The 23,511-nt window shown below is 44.7% G+C and overlaps 1 protein-coding gene across 1 annotated transcript in view; it reads right to left on the bottom strand.

Moving 5' to 3' along the window:
• Positions 1–2,862: 2,862 nt before the first annotated feature.
• POLR3A (RNA polymerase III subunit A) overlaps positions 2,863–23,511 on the bottom strand; it is a 43,668-nt gene continuing 23,019 nt past the window's right edge. Inside the window, exons 17-31 of the mRNA XM_003755127.4 lie at positions 22,332–22,443; positions 21,398–21,516; positions 20,328–20,465; positions 18,610–18,780; positions 18,055–18,168; positions 14,700–14,786; positions 14,529–14,611; positions 12,773–12,943; positions 11,882–11,975; positions 11,647–11,739; positions 8,110–8,274; positions 7,836–8,000; positions 6,870–7,001; positions 5,954–6,086; positions 2,863–4,098 (exon numbers count right to left, since the gene is read on the bottom strand). Coding sequence (XP_003755175.1) covers positions 3,950–4,098; positions 5,954–6,086; positions 6,870–7,001; positions 7,836–8,000; positions 8,110–8,274; positions 11,647–11,739; positions 11,882–11,975; positions 12,773–12,943; positions 14,529–14,611; positions 14,700–14,786; positions 18,055–18,168; positions 18,610–18,780; positions 20,328–20,465; positions 21,398–21,516; positions 22,332–22,443 — 1,926 coding nt within the window. The 3' untranslated portion in view covers positions 2,863–3,949. The remainder of the gene's footprint in view (positions 4,099–5,953; positions 6,087–6,869; positions 7,002–7,835; positions 8,001–8,109; positions 8,275–11,646; positions 11,740–11,881; positions 11,976–12,772; positions 12,944–14,528; positions 14,612–14,699; positions 14,787–18,054; positions 18,169–18,609; positions 18,781–20,327; positions 20,466–21,397; positions 21,517–22,331; positions 22,444–23,511) is intronic.

The following is a 23,511-nucleotide window of genomic DNA, read 5'->3' as shown; positions in this document are numbered from 1 at the left end:
AAAAAAAATAAAACCAAAAACACTTTTCTGTCCAAAAAAACCAGCATATACATTAAAGCTCTCCGGTGGCACATTGTAATTTGATCCATCTAATTTTGATTTCAGAATAGGTAAATTAGAGTGTTGAGGATTTTTTTTTTTTTTTTGGTTTTTTTTGTTTCAGGACAATTTTTGATAAAGAAATTCAAATAATCTGCCTGCAATTACTGGGCCTGCATCTATTAATCTCAGAATTTTAGAACCTCCCTTGACAGATGAGCAAAATTGAGAATTGGAGACATCAAGCGATTTTCCCAAAGCCAGATTGTGTGGGCAAGGACATTTACCCATTTTCAAACCAGGACTTTCTATTGTTAAATTAGGGTGGTGCTTTAGGGCAAGGAAGGGGGAGGAAGGCAGGGCTAGCAGCACTTTGGTAGTCAAGGCCCATCATATTCCCTAATTCCCAGTCTTCTGAATGGGACTGATTAGAAGCTACATGTCATTGTGTCCATACTTTCTAGTTTTTCTTTTGTATTCAAGCAGGGCAAAAGGAATAATTTCCTGAATTGAGAGTTCTATATCACACCACCTGTCTAAACTATATTCATTTATTACAATTACAGTAGTCTAACAGCTCTGACCCCCGAGTACAAAATCTAAAATACCTGCCCTGTTTATACTGTAAAGTCACTTTATTGTTCACAATTAACACATTACAGAAATATCTCTTTCTCCGGCACAAACAGGAAAAGTAAGGATTGATTTTTCAGTCTCTTTATATCCACCTTTTGCCACATTTATGAATACCTGCAATAATACACTGGCCTCAAAGGTGTCCCACCCAAGAGGAATGGATAACAAGGATGGTTCATTCTGAGGGTGTCACTTTTCCCCGCCATCATTCATTTTCATATCAAGTCATGTTCCTGGGAGCTCTGCATTTAATGTAGACCTGAAGCATTTTCTGCCCCGACCTGACTGGCCCAGAGCATAGCCAGCAGATCAGATGATCTGGATCCTTACGGACTTATATGGAGCAACAAAATAATCCCCCCTCCCCTTTTAAGTTATAAGCTGCTGAGATACAACTAATGGCCATCCCTTACTTCCCTGAGAGCAGGGTTGCTCAATAAGTGTGGGACACTCCCAAACTCAACTGGCTGATCTTGGAGTCAAATTAACACTTGGTTAAGGCTGTTTTACTTCACAAGGACAGCTGAGCTGAATGTTAAAAGCATTCCCATTGGACTGCCATCCTTTCTATTGCTTAGAAAGCTCAAATGACAGGTTTGGGAAAACCATATTTTATAATATAAATCTTCATGTGATCATTGCATTGACAAGTTATTTCAACTCATGCCAAGAATTTATGTTGGAAAGAACTAGCTGGGTATGTTCAATTTTAAAATAATTGACGGGAGTTCCAAGAACCTCTGGGTACAGTGGAAAGAACCCCCCATTTGGAATTAAATGGACTGCCTTCAGATCCCGGTGCGATCACTTACTGCCTGTGATCTGCACACGTTACACAGCCTCCGTGAGCATCAGTTCCTCACTTGGAAAATAAGGCCGGACTGGAGGATTTCGAACATCCATTTCTTCCACTTCTTAAATCTAATTGTCTTAATTTCTACTAAGCCACCTTGACGTCTCCCATAACTCCCCTCCACAAAACACTCAAGTCTGGGCCCCGGGTCTGACAATTCCGTGAGCGTTTCCTAGATTTTCCCTCTACCTTTCTATCCATTCACCCGTGGCCTCCGAGTCCTGAGCTCACTTAACGTCTAAATGAGGGAACAGGACAGTCCAAACCAGCTCCTTCCAGACAGCCTCGGCCCCTTCCCCCTCACCTGGGGGAGGACTCCCTGCTGGCCCTGGCTTGGATGGTGCCTTCAAGGATGGGGCCGAGACCGAGTCCCGGGGAAGCCCCCCAAGCCTTGGGGCACATTTCTGGGGTGAGGGACACAGCTCTTCAGGGATGAACAAAGGAGGGGCCCCGCGTGGAAGGTTCTAGGGAGGAGGGGCTGGGCTGCCGCTGTCTCCATTTTTCATTTCTTCTCCTTGGCTCTTTGCCAGTCTTAATGAGCAAATTCTGTACAAAGAACACATTGTCTCCCGGAGCAAAATCCAGTCTCCTCTCTTGATGGCAGGCTACTTACCCTTCTTTCATATATTGCACAAAACCCCCTCAAAAGCCTTGAAAACCCACTAGTAATTATGCCGTTATTGTGCAGCGATCTAAGCAGATGATTAAGAACGGGTTTCCTGGGGTACCCTGCTGCTTTGCTGGCACAAAGGCCTGATGTGTACTTCTTGTAACAGTACATTTACCCAGGCCCCCAGCCCTCCACAAGGGGCCGGACGCTGCCAAGTGTGGCAGGTCAGCGCCGCGTCCCTCCCGTCTCGGGGCGGCCCCCTGACCTCTCAGGAGACAAGATCGGTTCTCTCACAAAGCATCCCAGGAGTTAGAGCCAGGAGACCTTACATGTCCAGCCTGAGGAACGATGGGATTCCCTCACGATTGGGAGCCAAAGCCAGAGCCTGGCTCCGAAGTCCGTGCCCTCCACCCTGCAGACCCCTGGGCCTGTGCCCTCCACCTGCAGACCCACGGGCCCGTGCCCACCTACCTGCTACTGTTTTGGGGGCTCTGGTCAGCCCTGCAGCCCCTTCTTCTAACGCAGGTTGGGCAATGCTCCCAGAACTGACAACCATAGCTGGCCATCCGGGGACGCTGGGAGTCAGGCAGTGTGTCCTTGGTCCCAGCATCATGGGCCCCAGGTCTGACAGCAAAGTGGCCCCGTCCCCACCAAGCCACGCTCTTTATGCACACATACACGCACGAGCCTATCTCCACGGCAAGAAACACATGCATGCACACCCTTTACTGTTTAATCATTTAATTCACTGTAGAACACTTCATTGGCAAGCTTGGTGAAGCCAGCCATTTTCATACCAACAAGTGGAAGTTTCTTTATAAGAAAACCAACCAACCGGAGTCTCCTTTCCGAGTTTTCCTCCGCCCCCATCAGCTGCAGGCCTTCCCTTTCCAGCAGCTCATCTTGGATCGATGGCTTCCTTTGGCCTTCTTAGAGCTCAAAAAGCAGGGAAGCCAGCCATGGCCTTGCTCACCCCGGACTTCTGCCTCTGCTTCACAAGGGGCCCCAACAGAGAGGCTGGATCCTGGAACCCTGGAAACTTTTCTTGGATTACAAAGGGGCAGCACACTCCAAGGAGAACACGAACGCTGCCTCAAACTGCCTTGTGGTCAGGGGTAGGGGCAGGTGAGAGTGGCCCAGGTTCTGTCAGGGCGGCAAGAAGTTCCCAAGAGGGACTACAGGCTTCCATGGGAGTTTTCCCAGTGCTACTTCAATGCTGGTTTTGTAGTTACCTTGTGCTCAAAACCAAACAAAAAACATCAAACTTTCTAAACCAAATAAATAAATAACAGTAATGACTTTTACCCAAACACATCACATTAGGAAATCCCTGCATCCAAAGACAAACAAAAAGCGGGAGCTGGGTCCTTCCACAGGGAAGATACTTTGAGCCACCCTAGGGGCTGAGAACTAGAGAGCACTAGAACAGGGGCGTATCCAGCAGGAGTCCTCCCACAAGGTCGACACAATTTATGGCAAGCATCTGTTAGGATCGGGCTGGGAGGGAACTCAGTATTGAGGTGTCCCAAATAGGGTGTCCTTCAGAGAGGCAAATTTCCAGGTCATGAGTCCCGAGAAACACTGATGTGTTTCAGTCCCCAAGATGATCTCCCCAAATCCAGGGTGAGGCAGGAACTGCTCCTTGGGACGCACATCCTGCGAACGCTGGCTTTGGGAGGCTCTGCTTGGCTCTGGGGGGACAACACTGTTAACACAGCAACAGCCCCCCGAGTCTCCTCCTTTCTGGATAGGCTGGCACAGAAAGGGAGCTCAAGATTAGGACTGTCTCTGCTCCATTCTCTTGACGTGTGCTATGTGACAAGGGGAATGTGAAATTCATTTGTATCGAAGATGAGGGGCCTTTTGGGAGGGTTTGGGTCCCTGTCGGCTTTATGTAGCAGCTTGAAGAGCCCAGTTCCAATGTTCATTGGGATTCCCATGATAATGCACTCAGAAACACCTGGAATAAGCAAGGGGAGAGGTTAAAAAAGCTTTTCGAGGTACATTTTCAATAATGATCTCACCCCTTATGTTTTAGTTCATTCCCAAAAAGGCATGTGTAGGTAAAACAAGCTCTATAAAAACAACTTTTTTGTTTTTAAAATCAGGATCCTAGTTACAAGAAGATGTCAGATTTGGAAAGGGCCTCAGAAAACACCCCCTCCAGCCCTTCCATGTCAATGACCAGCTCGAGGTGATCCATACGCCACCGATAAGAGATGGGACCAGAACCCACATCTCTTGTTCTCTTGTTTAGGGCTCTCAGAAATGAAATGGGAGCCTGGACCAGTTTTTTGTGGGGCCTCATGAGCAGTCACTGAGATGCTTTAATGGAGCCAAAGGCCAAGAAGTACTTATCTCCCCACTTGTAAACAAGCCCCTTGGAGAGGCTCCAGCTCTGCTCCTGCTCTCACTTCAAGATGTGCTTGAGCTCAAATGACCGTGGGTGCCTTTGGGGTTAGTCTGGTTCTGCCCCATAGAGTTGGCTATTTGCTGGCAGTTGAGAAAGACCAGAAAGTTCTGCTCTTCCATCTGTGTCCAGATTAGATGACACCTTGAGAGGCTGCCAGGCCAATGGCAATCAGCAGGGCTCCTGCTTTTGAAATCACTGAATTCAGGCTGCAAAAATATCTGATAAATGCTATCGGGAGACAATGTACCTGTAGTACATTTCTGTTTTAACCAGGACCCTTTGATGGAAAGAAGCACTCAGGGCTCTTGAAGCATATGGACCTGACCCACTGGGCCCTGCTCCTTAGTTACTAAGAGCCCAACACATCAGGACAAACCCAACGGACACTTTCCTAATTAAAGCTGGGCAGAGAAACAGGCTCTGATACCTGCTGGGCAGGTGACCCTGAATCTCAAACTGTAAATTACAAAGCAGCTGCTGACAAGTGGTGATAGAGGGGATCTTCTTTCACCAAAGAAAGGACAAGTCTGGTCCACAAAACACTAAAGAGTTGGCTTGTGTGCTATCATTGCTAATATGAAATCCTCTACCTGGGGAAAACGTTTGGCCATTCTGTCTTGGTTTTGTCATTTTAAAATTCTGACCCTACTTGCTACCTGGCTATTTTGCTGACTGCCAATAACACTTAGATAAGCAACTGTTACAAAGGAGGGAATATAATATTATTCTGAATTCATGATCTTTGGTTTCCTTAAAAACCAATACAGAGAAACCCTGCAGGCAAAGATGCCAAAGGGTTCTTTCTTGGTCTCTCCCCCAAACCAATTAATCTGGAGGGTCTCACACTGTTAGTCCAATGTAACTGCTCCAAGTTATCATTTTACACTAAGACTATTGCCTGATTTCTTCTGTCTGGCCTCAGTTCCGTTGAAGCACAGACTCCAAAAACTTTTCAGTAAATAAGTCATTTTTCCTGGCTCTGGTTGTTCGGTTGTGGATGACTCTTTGTGATCCTATGGAACACAGCATGTCAATGCTGTCCATAGGGTTTTCTTGGCAAAGATGCTGGAATGGTCCGCCATTTTTTTCTCCAGTGCTTAAGAGACTTAGCCAGGATCACCCAGCCAGTCTGTGCCTGAGGCCCCATGTGAACTCGGCTTCTTCATTGCAGGCCTAGTGCTCTGACCTACTGCATCACCCAGCTGTCCCCTTTGCCAACTTCACTTATATTCAAAGACAAAAGGGTAGAGGTGGGAAACCAATCAGATTTTGGGGCCCAATGTCAAGGTCTGAGGTTCTGGTCTTTTAACAGTTTCTTCCCTGGGTTTATGAGGTGACTGACAAGTCCCAGCTGACGCAGAGAACATCAGAAAAGAGAGCTCCTCGGGGCGCTTCCACCTACCACACACGGAATCCTTCTGCCCAAAGTAGGCCGCATCAAAGAGATGATCAGCAGTCTTTTCAAAGGAAGCCAGCATCAGCACGCTTTCCTTCATCTTGGCCAGGCCAAACCTAGTGATGCCCAGAACTTCACCCTACAGGACAGGAGATGGGAATCAGCCCCAGGATTTTCACTCCACACCCCACCCCCATATACCGCCCCCCCCCCCACCTTCACTCCCTTATTCTCACATATATCTCCCTACCTCCACAACCCACAAACCATCTCTTCACTACTTGCTCCAATACAGCAAAAAACAGCAATGGTCAGTCAGGAGAAACTTGGAAACAAATTTACAGCCTCAACCTAGGACGTCTTTTTTGACTTGATGTCAGTGTAAAGTTTGTAAATTTGTGCAGAAAAGTTTCTTAATGACACAAGAATGGCTGGGAGCGTTCATTCCACAAACATGGACAAGTTCTGCCCACAGGCAACATCACCAAGTTTTCAAGGCAGAATCTTCTGCAAAGAGCGTGTTAAAGATCAGGCCTACAGGGCATTCATCAAAACACAGGGGGGGTTGAGCAACCCAGCATCTTTTAAACCAATTAGTTTCAATACAAACACATGGTCTTGGCTGGAGAAGGCTCAGGATACAAAGAGAAAAACCACTCAGTTCTCATTATCAAGACTGTAACAGACTACCAGAAAACACACATACTGTTTCCTCCCAGTTCCACAATTCATTCTTCCTCTGGTCATCACATCGAAAAAACACGCCTTGAGATGTGCTAATGGAGGTGACCTTTAGTTTCCAGGTGGAAGTGATACCGCAAACTCAAGGCTCCACAGGGCCATACATGAATACCCCCACTTCCCCCCACCAGGCCTTTGTCCATAGGAGAAGACAGCTGGCCAAAAGCTCTTTCTTACAAACCTTGTACGTCATGAGATCCGAAAGCAGCATGACGTGTCTCCTGTCGATGCTCATGCCGTGGTTAACCATGGTGTACTGGATCTCATTAATGATAGTTGACCGTGCAGCTTCAATGCCCAGGGTTTTCTCTACCTAAGGAGGTCAAAGAGAGGGAAAAGCAGTGAGGCCCTTTCTGTACACTGACTGTGCTTTGGAACAGAAGCTTAGTGATTGCCTAGTTCAACTCTATCTCAAAGCATGTTCACCTCTGCAAGCTCGGGGAAGAAGCTCCCACTGAATCATTCCTCGTGATGGGAAATCACCCCCTCACATTGTCGTGTGTGCTGCATTTGTACCCAGCACTGACTTTTAGGAAACAAAGCAGAGGCTGCCTTTCTGCTTCTCCTGGGCTTGGTTCATCTTTCTGAGGCCTGGCAGAATTCTAACACCTCTTGCCTTTCAAATACTTGAAGATGCCTTCTAATGCCTCCAACCAAGTCTGTCTTATATCCTACGACTAGTCTTCAAGTGACTGAGCTTCTAATTCCCCACGTCACTGTTTCCTATGAACAAATTCTAGCTTGTCATTGTCCCTTCCTAAACTCCAGATCTAAATCCTAAAATTCTATGTGGCGACCAGACCTCAAGTAGTCTGGCTAATTGTGGCCCAATTTAAAAATAAACACTTTGTGCTTTGACCGATGACCTAATTGCAAGAACTAAGAATAACCAGTGCAGACGGCGCAGGCCCTGGCATGTGGAAGGTTGCAGGATGACACAGATGGGAGCAATGAGGAGGATGGGACACAAGGCGCTGGAGGCAGCACCTGCATGGTGAAGCTCACAGAAACTGCCAAGGACCAAAGGCGCACAGATGGCTAAGAAGGCCGAGATGAAGGCCCGTGAGCTTCCGTGAAGAGCATGTGTGGGACCCCCTCTGACGGAGGGTGAGGGCAGCAGAAGGGAAGCCTCAGGAGCCGCACATACCTCATACGTGTTATTGGAAGTCGTCTTGGTGCCTTGGACACCATGAGTCGCCATGACGGCCCTGAGGTTGTCACCTTCCACCAGCAGCTTGTACTTCTCCTTTCCACTCTGCTCATCAATATGAATCACGGCTCTGGCTACCTCGGGGATGCCTTGTACCACAACCTGCAGGCAGACAGAAGAGGGGGCTGAGATGCCGTTCAGGCTGCCAGCTCTAGAACATGTCTTGCAGAGACCCCCACGGGGCAAGGGAAGGGCTTGTGCTGGACCCTACTTTGGGCAGGTCTTCCTTCAGGAACTGCAGCACATAGTACATTGAGCTCTTGCTGTTCTCTCTTGGGGTAACACAGAGCACGGCCTCCCCATGAACAGCCACATCTCCGGGCTTCACTCGCAGCTTGGATGTACAAATGGAGTATCGCACAGTTTCGGCATTCACCTATGACACAACACAGAACTGAATAGCACTAGGGCCTAACAGCAGCCTTCATACCAAGAGAGGCAAATGGGCTCTATTCCCTGTCCCATAACAGCCCATGAAATTATCAGTGCAAATTGCTAATTACTTAAAATATAAGCCTGAGAAATCCCCCCACCTCATTTGACCCAAGAGATTAACCTCTTCCTTTTCATGTACTCTATCTTGGAGTTGCTAAGAATCACACTGTCAAAATGACATTTATTTCCTTTCCCTATTCTGTCTGGTAAAAGAACAAGGCAAGCAAAAAGAAAATAAAGAAGCAAAGAGCCTGGATAATTCAGAAAGTGGATAACTGGCTCCTATTAACATTCAACAATATTAATTAAAAATTTGCTAACTAATAGGGCATAGCCGATAGGAGGATGCTGTCCCAAATCAAGAACTTTTGAAGGGTTCAGGTCCCACCTCTGACCTGTGACCTCAGACCCCCCTCTTTGGGAAGCAAAAACAAGAGGATTTCCTTTTTGGTGCTGAAATCCCTCCTCACTCCTGGCAAGGTTCTGTGTCATATGATGAGAACAGAAAAACAAAAATAAGATTGTCTTTGGCCTCAAGAACCTTACATTCTCTGGCCAAGGTATCTATGCAAGTAAGTGATGCACCAGGATAATTAAGGAGGGAGACAGCATTAAAGTGGGGGAGGTGGTAACTGAGCTGAGCCCCAAAGAAAGGAGACGGGGTTTTTGAGCCCAGAGGCAGCAGAGAGCTGGCAGTGCAGTGAGACTGGAACGCAGACTTGATGAAGAGGCAAAAGAAGAAACGGGGCTGCAGAATGCCTTACGTGCCGAGGTAAGAAGCTGGTACTTTGTTCTGCAAGCAGTGGGGCCTGCTCAGTCTCTGAGTAGGGGAGTCACAGGATGAGCCCGAGTCTGAACAAGAAATGGCAAAGACTGGATCCACAGTAGTTATGAGCCTGCTGCACTAGCCGAGGCCCCGAGCTAAGGTTGTGCCCGTCTTGAAGTGACAAGGAGGACATGGACAGATAAGGGAGATGCTAGACAGGCAGAGAAGACACAACTTGGAAGCTGACTGGTGGGGGAACAAGCAAGGGAAAGAACTGAAGGAGCCCTGTAAAGCTGCAGACCCAGCTGCTGAGGAGAATGGAGTGCTCTGAGGGGCCCGTATGGGAGGTGGCTCATAGGAGAACCAGGTGCCCCAATGGTCTCTCCTCCAGACCACTCCCGACACTGGCCCTAGGTGAGGAGGATCCTAGCAGTTTTCTACTCTCCCTGGGGCCTCTAGGACAAACCATCTATTCCTGTTAGGCCTGGCCCTAATCTCACCCCCCAGCCTCACTGGCCTTCCCTGTTCGGCCTCCTTGCCCTTCTGTCACTCCTCATACCGTCATTTGTCTCTTGCTGTGTCCTCTACTCAGAAGGGATTTATTCCTCCCTCTACCCCTCAGAATGCCTCTCTTCCTTTCAGATGGAGCTCAAGGCCCACCCTTTGTCCTCAACTCCCCATCTGCAAGTGTCCTTCCTCCCTAACTTAGACTTGTATTTAATCTCTATATACTTAGAGCTGTCCTTGATGTCTCTCCTGTTAAGACGTAAAATTCCCCAAGAACAGAGACGATCTTTGTCTTTGCATCAGCACAATGGCTGGTATAATTATTAAAAAAGGTTTGTGGATGGATTTCAGATGAGTTGAGTCTAGATGGCTATGGGACATGCAGGCTGGGACACTGACCTGGCAGCTGATGTACGAATGGAATTCTGGGGAGAGCAGGAGTCACCTGCAGATGTCACACTTGAATCCAAGGGAGAAGACAAAAGGTGCCAGAGCCATACCCACCCACAGGGAAGGACACGGGCAGATGGTGATTAAATGGAGAGGGAGAGACGAATTCAGAAAGAGAACGTGCAGGGAGGGAGGTCACAGAGGGGCCAAGCAGCACAGTCATGGGAGGAGCTATCGGAGACTGCAGGTGGATTTGGACAGGTTGGAGCAGCAAGTCCAACCTGAAGAGAAAGGGGCAGGTGAAGGGCAGGCAGAAAGGACGGGGCCTCCTTTCCAGTGTTTTTTCATCAAAAAAGGTAATATCAGAGGGAAGGTGAAGATTTAAGGCTGAAGGAGAGCTGGGGGACTGAGAACAGGAGGGGGGAGGCAGCAGAGGTGGGCAGAGCGGGGAAGCTCAGTGGTCACACGGGGTGGGGGGAGAAGAGGCAGGAAAAGACACAGATGGGTCTTGTGGAGGTGAGGGCCTCTATCCCCTACACCACCTGGCTGCCCTCAAGTGTTCTTCTCAGACAGAATAGCAAAGTGGCCTTAGGGAGCCACAAGCTCTGAGCTCATCACTGCAAACTTCATTTTGTGTCAGAGTAGGTGACCTTGAAGGTCTCTCTCTTCTAGCCCTGATTCGATGAGATAAACGACAGAGGGGAAGAACAATGGTAGATAACTTAGTGCTGAAGGCAGGATAGCGGCCACAACCCTACTGGGGTGGACAAGTTAGGCTGAAGGTAGGGGCGGTATCTGCAGGGAAATCAGCACCTACATCCATGGCCTAAGAACTGAGGCAGGGGCTGAGCCTGGTAAAAAGACTACGAACCACAAAATGAACTCCTTGAGAAAGGAGGGAGAGTGACCTGGGGCCAATGGATCAAAACGAGAAGGACTCGGGAGTAGATGGTAGAGAGAGATGGAAGGCGGCGGCTGCAAGGAGACATGGGCCTGAATGCTACAGGCAGAGAGGTCTCTGAAACTTCTCCATCACCACCAGCAACAGCAGCAACATCACATCAATGTGCTACTTTTAAGGACTACGACATATTTAGAATAAGAGAAGGGGAAGATGGAAAGTCCATTTCATTCAAGCTAAGACAAGATGTCCAACTTTCAGAGTATGTCCTGTTATCGAATCTGCCTTCTGACTTACTCAGAGAAAATTCATTCTCACTGATTTATCACAAACAGGTTTGAAGCTAAAGGATGTTATCCTAAGAAAACGAAAAACTCGCCCCTGGATGGCGCACGGCCAGGATTCTGAGTTTTACCAGCCCTATTCTGCAGATGAGAAAGCCCAGGCTGACTTGCCCTGGGACACGCAATTGCAGCATGTGAGGAAAGGGAGAGAGGGAGCGGACCCTGGGCAGAAGTGCTTGGATGCCGGCTTCTCCCCCCAGGCAGCTCTCTACTCCCAGTGGGGAGCCCTCTGGCCCCTCAGCAGGCCTGGGCCCCCAGTGCTGATGCTCTCTCCCCCCTGACCAGTGCCTGTACTTTCCGGAGCCCCGGCGGTGCTCAGAACCTGCTGAGGACCGTCCTGGCCTTTGCCCCAGAGGCCTGTCCTGCCCTGGGCAGGGGCTCCGAACCCGCTCCGTGAGCACTTACTTCCAGTCTCAGAAGTCTGATCCGTTCCAACGAGAGCTTGACGAGAATGAAACAATCGTCCGGGAGAAAGACCTCTTCGATGTACTCGGAAATCTGCGGCACCAAGAGCCCGGCATTAGCCCTGCCCCGGCAGGCCGCCTCTGCACCATCCCTGCATCACGGAGGGCCAAGGCCCAGACGAGCCCTCGCCGCAGCGGCCCCGGGCTCGGCACCAGCACCACGGAGAACTCCTTACCTCTCCCAAGAGAGTTTTCTCGATCCGACCTTTCACGAGGCGGGCGTAGTCGGCGTCATTGTCCTTGTCCAGCTGGGCCGTGATAATGGGGGTGCTAGAGAAAAGCAGAACAAGATCACTGGGGTAAGAACGCGCTGGCTCCGCTTTCCCTGCCTCGGCCTCTGGAGATCCCCTCACTAAGGACAGCTGGAGAGACGGAGCCCTCCCTCCCTCCCGGCCCGCCTCCATTGGGAGTGGCATCGGGCTGGTGGAGAAGGGGAGATCTGTCAGAGATCCTGTCCCTCCTCTCATGGGCCCGCTGGCCCTGTAGAACCCCGGCTCCTTACTTGGAACCTGCTCCCTTTTCACCAAACGGGTATATTAGGTGAGCAAAGTGAAGACTCCCTCTGGAACAAGGCCCCTTGAGGAGCACTCCTGGGTGGCCTCCATGCCTTGTTCTATTGTGCTTTGACACAACTGGCAATTAATCACAGGATCACAAGTTTAAAGGCCCTTAGGGACAGTGGGGTGCAATCTGTTCATTTTACAGATGCAATGACTGAGGCCCAGGGTCACACAGCTGGTGGGCATTCGGGGAGCCATGAGCAGCCTGTCCTGCTCCCAGACCAACAAAGGGTGAGCACCACAGGTGAGGCGGCAGACTGGACTCTGCTGGGACAGGCTCAGTGTGGCCACCAGACCCCCAGGAGGGTCCACCGCCAGGGCAGACAGGCCTTCCCCGGGGCCCAGCAGCTTCCTGACAGCCCAGAAGGGAGGTGCCGGCCCCTCCAGAAGCGTCATGGATTCACATTCCCCTGGTTTCTATGGACACTGGGGATAAGGGCACATGGATTCATACTTTTTAGCTGAATGAGCTAAAGGGTGGGTGAAGAACAGAAACACGCGGGGCACCTGATGGCTTTGGAGGCATTGATGATTTCCTTGATGCGGGGCACGCCCAGAGTGATGTTCATGGAGGCCACCCCTGCAAAGTGGAAGGTCTTCAGCGTCATCTGTGTGCCAGGCTCGCCAATGCTCTGAGCGCAGAGCGCACCCACCGCAGAGCCGGGCTCCATCTGTGCCCTGGGAAAAGGCAGAATGCTGTTCAAGCAAAGGCAGCTCCAAGGCCTCCCAGCTTCCTGCCGACCTCAGGTACACGAGGGGAGGCAGGAAGGAGGCAGCAAAGGGCCTGGAATAACAAGGGGACAACACCTTTCTACGCTAGTTCTGAAACTAAAGCGGAAACCCATCATCAGGGGCAAGTGAAAGGCAAATGGGCCTCAAGGTGTGGGAAGAGCCCCCATGGCTGATAAGTCCTTTGGAGAAAGCAGAGCATGAATCAACACCACTCTGTCCTCTCAGGGTGGAAAAGCACCCCCAGAGCCCCAGAGTGGGGCACTTCTGTATCTTCCTCCCTACCTATTCCAGGGAATGGCTGAAAAAATGTGGTAATGGAATTAAAGGAAATTATGAAATATTCTTATGTCATTAAAACAATAAAGATACAAAGAATTCTGAAAAAAAGGAAACCAGAAATTCAGAGTTGGAGGCTGAGAGGCAGAGCCAGAAGGCCCCCTCTGCCAGGCTGCAGTGGGTATGGGGAAGGAGAAAGAAAGGAGTAGAGACCAGGGTGTGAGGAGCTGCGCTGGTGGAAGGAAGTGAGGGGTATGTGTTTGATTCCAGGAGAGAGGGTTTGGGGGCTACCATCTTTAAGTCCTTCCAAAAACCCTCCCATGGAGGGTTTGAACCACTTGCTCTTTGCTTGGAGGCCAGAACTCTGAGCAATGTAGGAGGGTCCTCTCAAGACTTCCAGCTGCACAGAAGAGGGGGCTACTTTGGAGAGGAGTCTGCCTTTAAGCAAGGGCTCCATAAATTTAATGTGTTGCTACCAGCCACATTTGAATTACCAAAGATGGGGTATTACCTCTGACCTCCTCCTTGGCCCTGTCTCTGTTGCTCTTGGACACTGCCATGTCCATGGCTCTCATCCTCCATGGCTTCTCAGGACATTCTACCCTTCTAGTTTTCCTCCAACCTTTGGCTGGATCACCATACAGGGGTCCTCAAACTACGGCCCTCGGGCCAGATGCAGCAGCTCAGGACGTTTATCCCCCTCACCCAGGGCTATGAAGTTTCTTTATTTAAAGGCCCACAAAACAAAGTTTTTGTTTTTACTATAGTCCGGCCCTCCAACAGTCTGAGGGACAGTGAACTGGCCCCCTACCTCGGGCCAGATGCAGCAGCTCAGGACGTTTATCCCCCTCACCCAGGGCTATGAAGTTTCTTTATTTAAAGGCCCACAAAACAAAGTTTTTGTTTTTACTATAGTCCGGCCCTACAACAGTCTGAGAGACAGTGAACTGGCCTCCTATTTAAAAAGTTTGAGGACCCCTGACTAGGACGTCAAGCTCAGCTAAAAGTGGAGGCTGCTCCCTTGTAGGCTTCTGCAGAGGGACTTAGAAAATCATACATGTTTATCTTGCTGGATTCTCAGCTTAAATACAAGACTGGACTAAACAGCCTCCAAGGTAGGGCCCTTTTCCCAACTCTGAGACTATGTGGGTCATCAGTGACAAAGAATTTCACATTGGCAACAAAAACTTTCAATGGACATTAAGATGCTTCTAAATTTATTCTTTCCAGTCTCAAGACAGCCCTATCTTCTTACCTCATGTACTTGTCCCTACAGGTCTCAAGAAACTTTTCTATTTGGGTTGGAGTGATCCGATCCAACTGGTACAATACTCGTGGCTAAAAAGAATACAAATTGAAAAGAGAATTTGAAATAGGTACAACCCATTTAAAAATGATATACTGAACTATGTTGACAGGACATTACCTCTGTTGTTCCATTATCATTGATGCCATATTTATCTCTGGTTTTCTTGATCTTCTCGGAAACAACTTTGATAAATTTTTTTATTTCCTGAAAAATCCAAAAAAAAAAAAGAAAAAAGAAAAAAATTAGTGTGAATAACACATATTAACAATATGTTTTCCATGACTTTGGGAAACTTTTTTTCAATTTCATTTTGATGTATACTATTATGTAGTCAGAAATTTAATAAAAGATAAGATTTGTTTTTACTACAAAGTGGTTTCCAAAACCAATGGAGAACCACCCCTTTTTCAGTCCTCCTCCAGTAGTTTTCTGACGTTGCAGAGGGGATCCTGAAGTCTCAGAGTTTACATCTGAGGAATAATAGTTCTGGCAGGTACTATTGAGGCTACCAGACAGGTTCCTTGAGTGAGGACCAAATGACTTCAGCTTAGAAAGCTTCATTACTGTGTGAACTACATGATGATAGAGAAGCTGTGATCTGAACTGGTAGGAGTAGCCTCAACTAATTTAAAAACCACAGAGCCTTAATGTATTGACTTAGGCAGGTCACACTAATTTAAAAAATTTCCTTTCTTTCAAGAAAACCTATGAATTACAAGCCATACTACCCTGTTTTATAAGCACAAAGCTTTATATAAGAGTAGAAACTTAAGAAATGGTCTGGCTGTGTTACCAGAAATGCCATTTTTCTTTTTTAAAAAATCACACACAACACACCACACACACACACTCATTTATCACATATATTAAAATTTTTTTAAACATTTATTTAAGAAAATTTTGAGTTACAAATCCTCTTCTTGCCTTCTGCCCCTCCTCCAGCCCTTGGGAAGTATGACATTGAACATACAAGTGAAGTCATGCAAAACATAAGTCATTTTTCAGACAGTTTGAAAATTTGCCTCGAGAAAAGAATGTCACAACTTCCCAACTGTGACCAACTTTGGTGCTTTCCTGTAAGTGTCTGCAAGCCAGGCTCATTAAGGCCAGTGATCCAATTGGAAGTTTAGCTATGAAGAAGAATAAACTGTCTGTTCTGTTAACTTTAACATTCTAATGTATATTTTAAAATGAAGGGAAAAAAGTAATTTCACACATATATCTGTGATGCTTAATACCACCTTACTTGTCATCATGTTGGCCTTATTAAAAATCAATATAAATATCATAAATCCAACACTGGCTTTTTAGGTCCCTCCAGGGCTATAATAGATAGATGGGACCCTCCCTTTCAGAAAGGCACCAATTTTTTTTTTGAACCTCATACATTAGTCAACTCTACAAACAATTCAGAACATTGAAGCAAATTTCATTAAAGTTATTGCACTTGCTAAAAAGAATAAAATTTCAGAAGGACAAAAACAACAACAAAAAAGTGCCAAAGCTTATGTCTCGGCTTAATTATTCTCACTGGACTACAAACTGGAATGAGATAAATATCTGACTTCTCTTTGAATGCAACCCTTTTCCCTCTTGTGAAATTATCAGGAAACTCTGGTACTGAAGACCTCTCACCAGCACCTTCCCCTGGGTTGGTCTTTGCACCAAGTCTACTTATGGACTAGGAGGGCCTTTTCCCCATCAGTTTCCTGAAAGTTCTCTGGATCCTGGAATGTCAGCTGTTATTCAATCTCTTGGGGGTGAGGGGGCAGTAAAGAGGGTGGAAAGAAGAGGCAAGGTAAAACAGAGCATATTTTATTCCACCCATAAAGAACCAGAGCACAGCTGCTGCACTTTTAAGATGTAGGCTCTTGACAACAGAAAGTCTTTCAGTGGCTCCTTGAATGGGCAACTTACCAGGAGCACATTCCTCTAGAGAAAAGGAGTTTGTGATCTGTGCAATGAGACCAGAAATCTGCTAGACTAAGTAGCTAAACCAACTACATATACGCCTTGAGAGGCAACCAGAGGAGACCAGCCTGGCTAGATAAACCACCTACATTGGGGTAACTGTCATTAGGTCCACAGTTGCAGCCCACAGTTCTGCTATGCTCAAGGCTGTTTCTACAGGAGCACTGGTAACACTGGACAGAACTGGAAGACTCTTTGTCAAGTAGGGAAGCCTTGGCCTAACCAGGAAGTCTGGGCAAACATTATCTTTTAAGAGATAATTTCACCTATCCTTTCCCCAAAATGAAAAGGAAACCATGACAAAAAAGCCAAATTTCCCAGAACTCAAAGCATAAAAAATTAGAGAAATCAAGTAAATCTCAAATTATTATAAATAACTGTATCTCCAACAAGTTAAGGAGCAGAATTAAAGCAAAGAGTTAGCAGGGATAGGAAAGATATATGTATGTGTATGCAGGGGTGTGCATATGCATGTGTGTATCTATGTACATAAATATTAAAAAAAACAAACAAACAAACAAAAAAAACCAACCTGTAGTTTCCAGCTTAAAACAACGATGCGCACAAACCACAAAACATGCTAAAAGCATTACCTCACTTATGCCTTATAAGCTGTTTGGGTTAATATTAAGGAAAAATAAAAAAAGTAAATAGAAAGATGAGAGCAACTTAACATGATAATGTGTAAATGTAGTATGCAAGTCTGAACTAGATCCCCTGGAAAAAGACTAAGAAATATTCTTGCTTTTACATGTCTTAAAAATTCACGAGTGTTCCTTTCTCCCTCCACCTTACAACTCATTAATGAAATCAAAAGGAGAGTATCTTAACCAAACCCAAAATTCTGTTATTGCATTCTTAATTTATAGAAGTATGATTTTTAAAGCTATATTATCTCTATACTTTGGACTCCAATTTACCTCCTGGTTCCATGTAGTTATTTGAACTGCACATGAGCTAAGAAAAGCTCTTTACCAGAAGATCCTTGTTACTTTATGCTCTATCATAATAAGAAAAAAAGGAGGTGGGGAAGGAAGGCTAATGAAATTCTGCTTTTCCTCATTTTAGACAGCTACCCAATGTTATGGATCCATAATATTGTCATAAAGTCAATTATCCCACAAGGAGGGGCCTACAAATTCCTTTGGATACAGAATCTTAACTAAGAGGAAAGATAAGAAAAGCAAAAAGGGAAGATTCAAAGGGTTTTTTTTAAAAAATCACTTATTTCACTTGCAGCATTTTTCTCCACTTGGTAAGTAAAATAATACAAGAGCATCTGTAGCTCAAGTAAAAGACGTGCACATACACACACCAAAAAAGATAAGTAATTCATGTTGGAATTAAAAAAAAATCTGTCTAGGTAAAAAACACAATAGTGAGTATTTGATAAAGGAATATTATATTAAACAGAAAAAAATTTACTGAGTAGTTCTCAACCAAAAATATTTGAAATGCAATCTTGTTTAGGAAAACCACAGCATGTAAAAATTGTATGTACCTGAAGAAAGCTGTCCTGGCAACAGAGGAATTCATTTCTCTTCATAATAGATTCAGTTGTTAGCACCAATTCATTTTTACTGAGAGCTGGTTCACTCTGGCACGGGAAGACTGCCTCAAGATTAAAATGGAAGAAAATAGGAACAGCATTAAATGAAAGAAAATTTCATAAAGAAATAAGAAAGTTAGCCAACCAGAATATGTACATCTAAAAGTTTAGCAGCTCATCAGTTTGCTTAAATTAGCTGTTTCCCAATCCTAAAAAGATATAAAAAGAAAATAGGACTATTTTTTTTCTTGGTGACTTTGTACAAATTGTCTGTGATTTTAGGCAAGTGCTGAATTGAATGCTAATATTGGACATGGATAAAATTTCTTATTTTTACAAAATCCAAACTCATGCTCCAGATCAGAGAAGGTGACTTCATCAAAGGATGAAGTACAAGGCTAAGGTATTCTCCTGGTTGCTGTATAGTCTTAAGGCGGCACTTGCATGTTAAAGCTGCACCCTTGCTTTAATCCTAGCTCTAAATCCAGAAGACAGGTTAAATCTTACTTTGATGTTATCAAGCACTCTTTTGAACTCCAAAGGCTCATCTTTCCCCTCCATGGCTGCGGGATCCAAGCCATCACCACCATAAATAAATTGGATAATATCACCAGTTGAGCTTCGCACAGTAAGGTCATATTGTGAGCAGAGATCTTCAAGAGATTTCACAAGTCTTCTCTAAGGAAAAAATGAAGAAGAAACAAAATTAGGGCTGCTGTGAAAGGATTATGTGTCCATAAAGTGAATTTATTCAAACTTCTAACATAACAACTTATAGGATAAAAAGGCTGTCCTACTCAAACACATCGAAAACATTCTCCACTCCTCCCTCCCCCCTCCCCCCCCAAATTAGAGTAGATATAAAATTCTCATGACAGATGTATTGGGATTTCACATACACCATATCCTTTATAACTCTTTGTGTTTGTAAATGTCTGGATACAATACATTTCAAAATACACACTATTTCAACCCAGTGTTCTGAGCCAGCTCTAACTTTGTCTTCAGTCTCCTAGGGTTTACATCAATGCAATGGCTATGCATTTAAAAAAAATCTGAGCCAGACCTCCTGTATGCTCCTACATGCATTACTGAGAACTGGGTCAATGTCCCTCATCAGGGACAGAAAAAAAAAGAACAGGGATAACTTTGCATTTGGACCAATAAGCAGCAACTCCTTCTAGGAAACTTCAGAATAAAAAAATACCTTGCACCAGAACTCATTTTTGTACACTGACATACTGCTCTGGGAAATTTATCATTTCTACATCAAAAAGGCAAAGATAAAGCCCCCAAAATATATTAAGACAACAGTGGCAAACTCACTTCACAGCCCCTCACAGTTCTGTCAGATCTAACTTTCAGTAAAATAAGAAACAACTTCTTGTTAGAAAATGATTTTTAGCCATGCAATGGATTATGACTATGCTGTAAGAAGCAAGGAATATGATCAACATATGGGAAGACTTATCTGAACTGATGTAACAATATAAACAGGAAGCACAACAACAAACAGCAGTAACAAGGAGTAAGCTCTGTCCCCGGGAAGAACCACCAGAAGGGCTTGCTTCTGGGCTTCTCTGCAGAGGGGGAATGCTGCTGAGCACAACAGACTGAGTCAGTGTTTTTGAACTGATTTTTGCCCCACTTCTAATCCTGCCTTCCCTTAAATTCTTTGTTACAAAGGAAGGCTCTCTCGGAGGAGGAGCGGACTGCAGGGATACTCTGAAATATAAGCACTGAAAAAGCAAAAATTACCCATATGAATGTACAAATTCAGGTGATCAGGATTTAAAATTATGCTTTTATCAGTAAATATTTAAAAGCTCAGGTTCTACCTAGATGCTCCAGGCCCCTAGTCAGCTGTCTGGTTTGTTAGGATACACAACCTGACTCACACAACTCTCCAGTACTCCTATGAGAAGTCTGGCACTATGGAATAGTGCGCATTCTAGTGTAGGACCAAATAGCCTATGGCCTAACCTGCTCCTGCAATCATTGTATGGAGGGTGGTCCTAGAGGAGAAGCACCTGCCTGAGGCTGGCTGGCTGCTGCATCGACTGTCAGGTATCTGCTGTGCCTGGCAAGAGTGCATCATGCCCAATGAGATTGTTTGGAACAAAGAGTTGGAATCAAAGGACCTGCCTTTTAAGCCAAGACCAGAGAAATGAGAGCACATGTGTGAAAAACGTAAACACATCAGGGCTTGCAATTCCTCCACTTACCTGCATATATCCTGTCTCAGCAGTCTTGACAGCTGTGTCAACCAGCCCTTCCCTGCCAGCCATTGTATGGAAGAAAAACTCCGTCGGCGTCAAACCAGAATAGAAGCTATTAGCAACAAAACCTTTGGCAGCAGGAAGCTATGAAGAAGAGAAAAATATAAACATAGAAATTGAGAGTTTGATGAGACCCTCAATTGGTATCTTCCCATCTAAGTGATGGGAAAAGGGCCTGATTTGTAATCGAAGGATTCCAAGTGCCTCTACTTCCTTATCTGGTTAAGGGTGATGGAAAAGATGGTCTGCAAGGTCCATTCTGGCTCAAACTCCTACGAACTCCCTAATTTTAGAGACGAGGAAACTCAGGCTCTTAAGTACATAGACTTAGGACCCCTGGATTTTTAGCCACTCAGTTACTAATATTCTAACCTCTTCTTTCAAGGTTCATAATTATAAAATATACCTCAACCCAACAAGGATGTTATAAGGATTCAAGACAATGCATGCATTACCCATTGATCCCTAAGCCACAGGTTTTATTTATACTTCTTCCTTAAAGATAAAATAATCTTATCTAAGCCTGATTAGAATGAGTTATGCTAAGCTACATGTCACATAGCAGTGAGCAGACAACTGCGATAGTTATTAGGATCAATGGTCAGTCACCTATGTGTTTTTAAAGCATTAAAGAAGCTGCTCAACACTGAGCAAAGGAATATTGGGGAGCTCATCACCCCCAATTCTTTGAGTAATACTTTCAGTCCTAACACATATTTAAGCACTTGGAAAAATACCCAAGCACAAACACATATTATAATCTGTACATCTCACTAGACTTTAAACAGCTTCAATTTAATTACTCAGATTTTCTTCTACAGGGAAGCTACGATATCTAGAGGAACACAGATATGTTCTGTGTGACCAACCTACACGTCTATTTGAGTCAAGCAGCAAACACCTTAAAAAACTATTCATTAATATCATATGGAAACTATGTCATCTTAAATTTCACCGACCTCAGTCTAAGTTCCTGATGGATTTTCCTGAATCTTGCTGGTTCTGATTGTGCTTACCTTTGAGTGCTTCTCAAAGTGAGGTAAGGATCTATTCTCAAAGCCGTCTGGCACGCGAGAACCACTGATAGCCTGCTGTCCCACACAAGCAATCATCTGGGATATATTAATGAAAGAACCTAGAGAAACAGATCAGGAATCCAACGTGAGAGTTGATTATCTCTGATAACAAAAAATACTAGCCAGTGTTAAACCAGACCTGCAGATTTGGAACCATGCCCCCAAAGCTATCAAACTGTATTCCCTGTGTCCCAGTGATGCCACTATTTGATCTTATGCTCAAAAAATAAAATAAATAGAAACAGAGAGGGTGTGCATCAATTGAGAAATGGCAGAACAAGTTAAGGTATAAGATTGTGATGTAATCCTATCATGCTACAAATACAGAGTTTCAGAAAAATTTGGGAAGGCTTGTATGAGCTGATGAAAAAGAGCAGAATCAAGAAAATAATTTATAAAATGACAGAAATAATGAAAATATAATCAACTCTAAAAAATGTACCAATGCTGATCAGCACAATGATCAACCATAATTACAAAGGACTCATGATAAAACATGTTATCCACCTCCACTTCATGAATTCAAGAGGCCAGATAGAAGCATTTTTTCTTCTCCTTCCTTTATCCGGACACAGCTAATGCAGGAATTTGTTTTACATGACCATACATATTTATTACAGGGGAAGGGAAGGAGGAGAGAGAATGCAGAATGGAAAATAAAATTGAATTTTTAAAAAAAGATAAATTCCTTAAAAGGAAAGTAGCTAATCCTCCCCTACCCCATTCTTAAAAAAAAACTAATGATTTGCTCTTAGTACTAGACCAAATATCTTCTCTCTCTCTCTGTCTTTAAAATTTTTATTAATTTATTTTTGCAGATCTCTTCTTAGAAAAGCTGAGGCAGCTGAAGAAGCCCCTTTCCTGGCAAACTTACCTTTAGAGCCACAAAGGGCCATGGTAAGGGGGCTATTGCTCTTATCCAGCTCTCGGAGGCAAGCATTGCCAGCGTGGTCTCGGATCACAGAGAGCTCCTTGAGGATTAATGCCTAAGATTTCCACAGAAAGACAGACATAGGAGAATGAATATTACATAAGCATCAGTTACGAGTATGACAAATTCTAAAACTCATCTTTATAAAACTAAATTGGAATACCGAATTATCTATTTTTTTTCCCAACTTTTCAAACAAGTCCCAGACAACTTTAAAAATGACTTAAAAAAAAAAAATACTTGGTTCATTTAAAACTACGCCCAAAGGGCTATAAAATTGTACATACTCTTTGATTCAGCAATCTCATTACTGGGTCTGTATCCCAAAGAGATAATAAAGGTGGGTAAAGGACCCACATGTATAAAAATGTTTGTATTGGCAAAGAACTGGAATGGCCATGTGGATGCCCATCAGTTGGGGAATGGCTGAATTAAGTTATGGTATATGAATGTTATAGAATATTATTGATCTATAAGAAATGATCAGCAGAATGATTTCAGAGAGGCCTGGAGAGACTTACATGAACTGATGTGAACTTACATGAACTGAAGTGAAGTGAGTAGAGCCAAGAGAACACTATACACAGCAACAAGATTATGTGTTCAATTTTGATGGACAGGACTCTTTTCAGCAATACAGTGATCCAAGACAATTCCAATAGACTTGGGATGAAAAATGCCATCCACCCCAGAGAGAACTATAGATTCTGTTTGTTACTCTGTTTGCTTTTTCTTTCTCATGGTTTTTTCCCTTTTGATATGATTTCTCTTGCAAAACATGACAAATATGGAAATATACTTAATCTATATCAAATTAATTGCTGTCTCAGAGAGTGAAGAAGGAGGGAGAAAAATTTGGGACACAAGATCTTACAAAAATGAATGTTGAAAACTATGTATATTTGAAAAAGTATAATATTTTTTGGAAAAAAAAAAAAAAGAAAGGAACAACTTAGATGAGTTAGTCAGGGCTTGTGACTTTGGTAAATTTTTCCACAGTATAGGCCATCAAGTGCTTCTATAGTATAGAATGTTGTCCAAAAAATGAAAAGAGAGGAAGTGGGGGAAAGAGAGAGGAGGAGGAAAAGAGTCAAGGGAAGGAGGGGAGAGAGAAAAAGAGGGA

This window comes from Sarcophilus harrisii, chromosome 2 (assembly GCF_902635505.1).
Source record: "Sarcophilus harrisii chromosome 2, mSarHar1.11, whole genome shotgun sequence".
Taxonomy (NCBI): domain Eukaryota; kingdom Metazoa; phylum Chordata; class Mammalia; order Dasyuromorphia; family Dasyuridae; genus Sarcophilus; species Sarcophilus harrisii.
The sequence above is the reverse complement of the archived record's forward strand: the minus strand, read 5'-3'. Positions and strand labels throughout refer to the sequence as shown.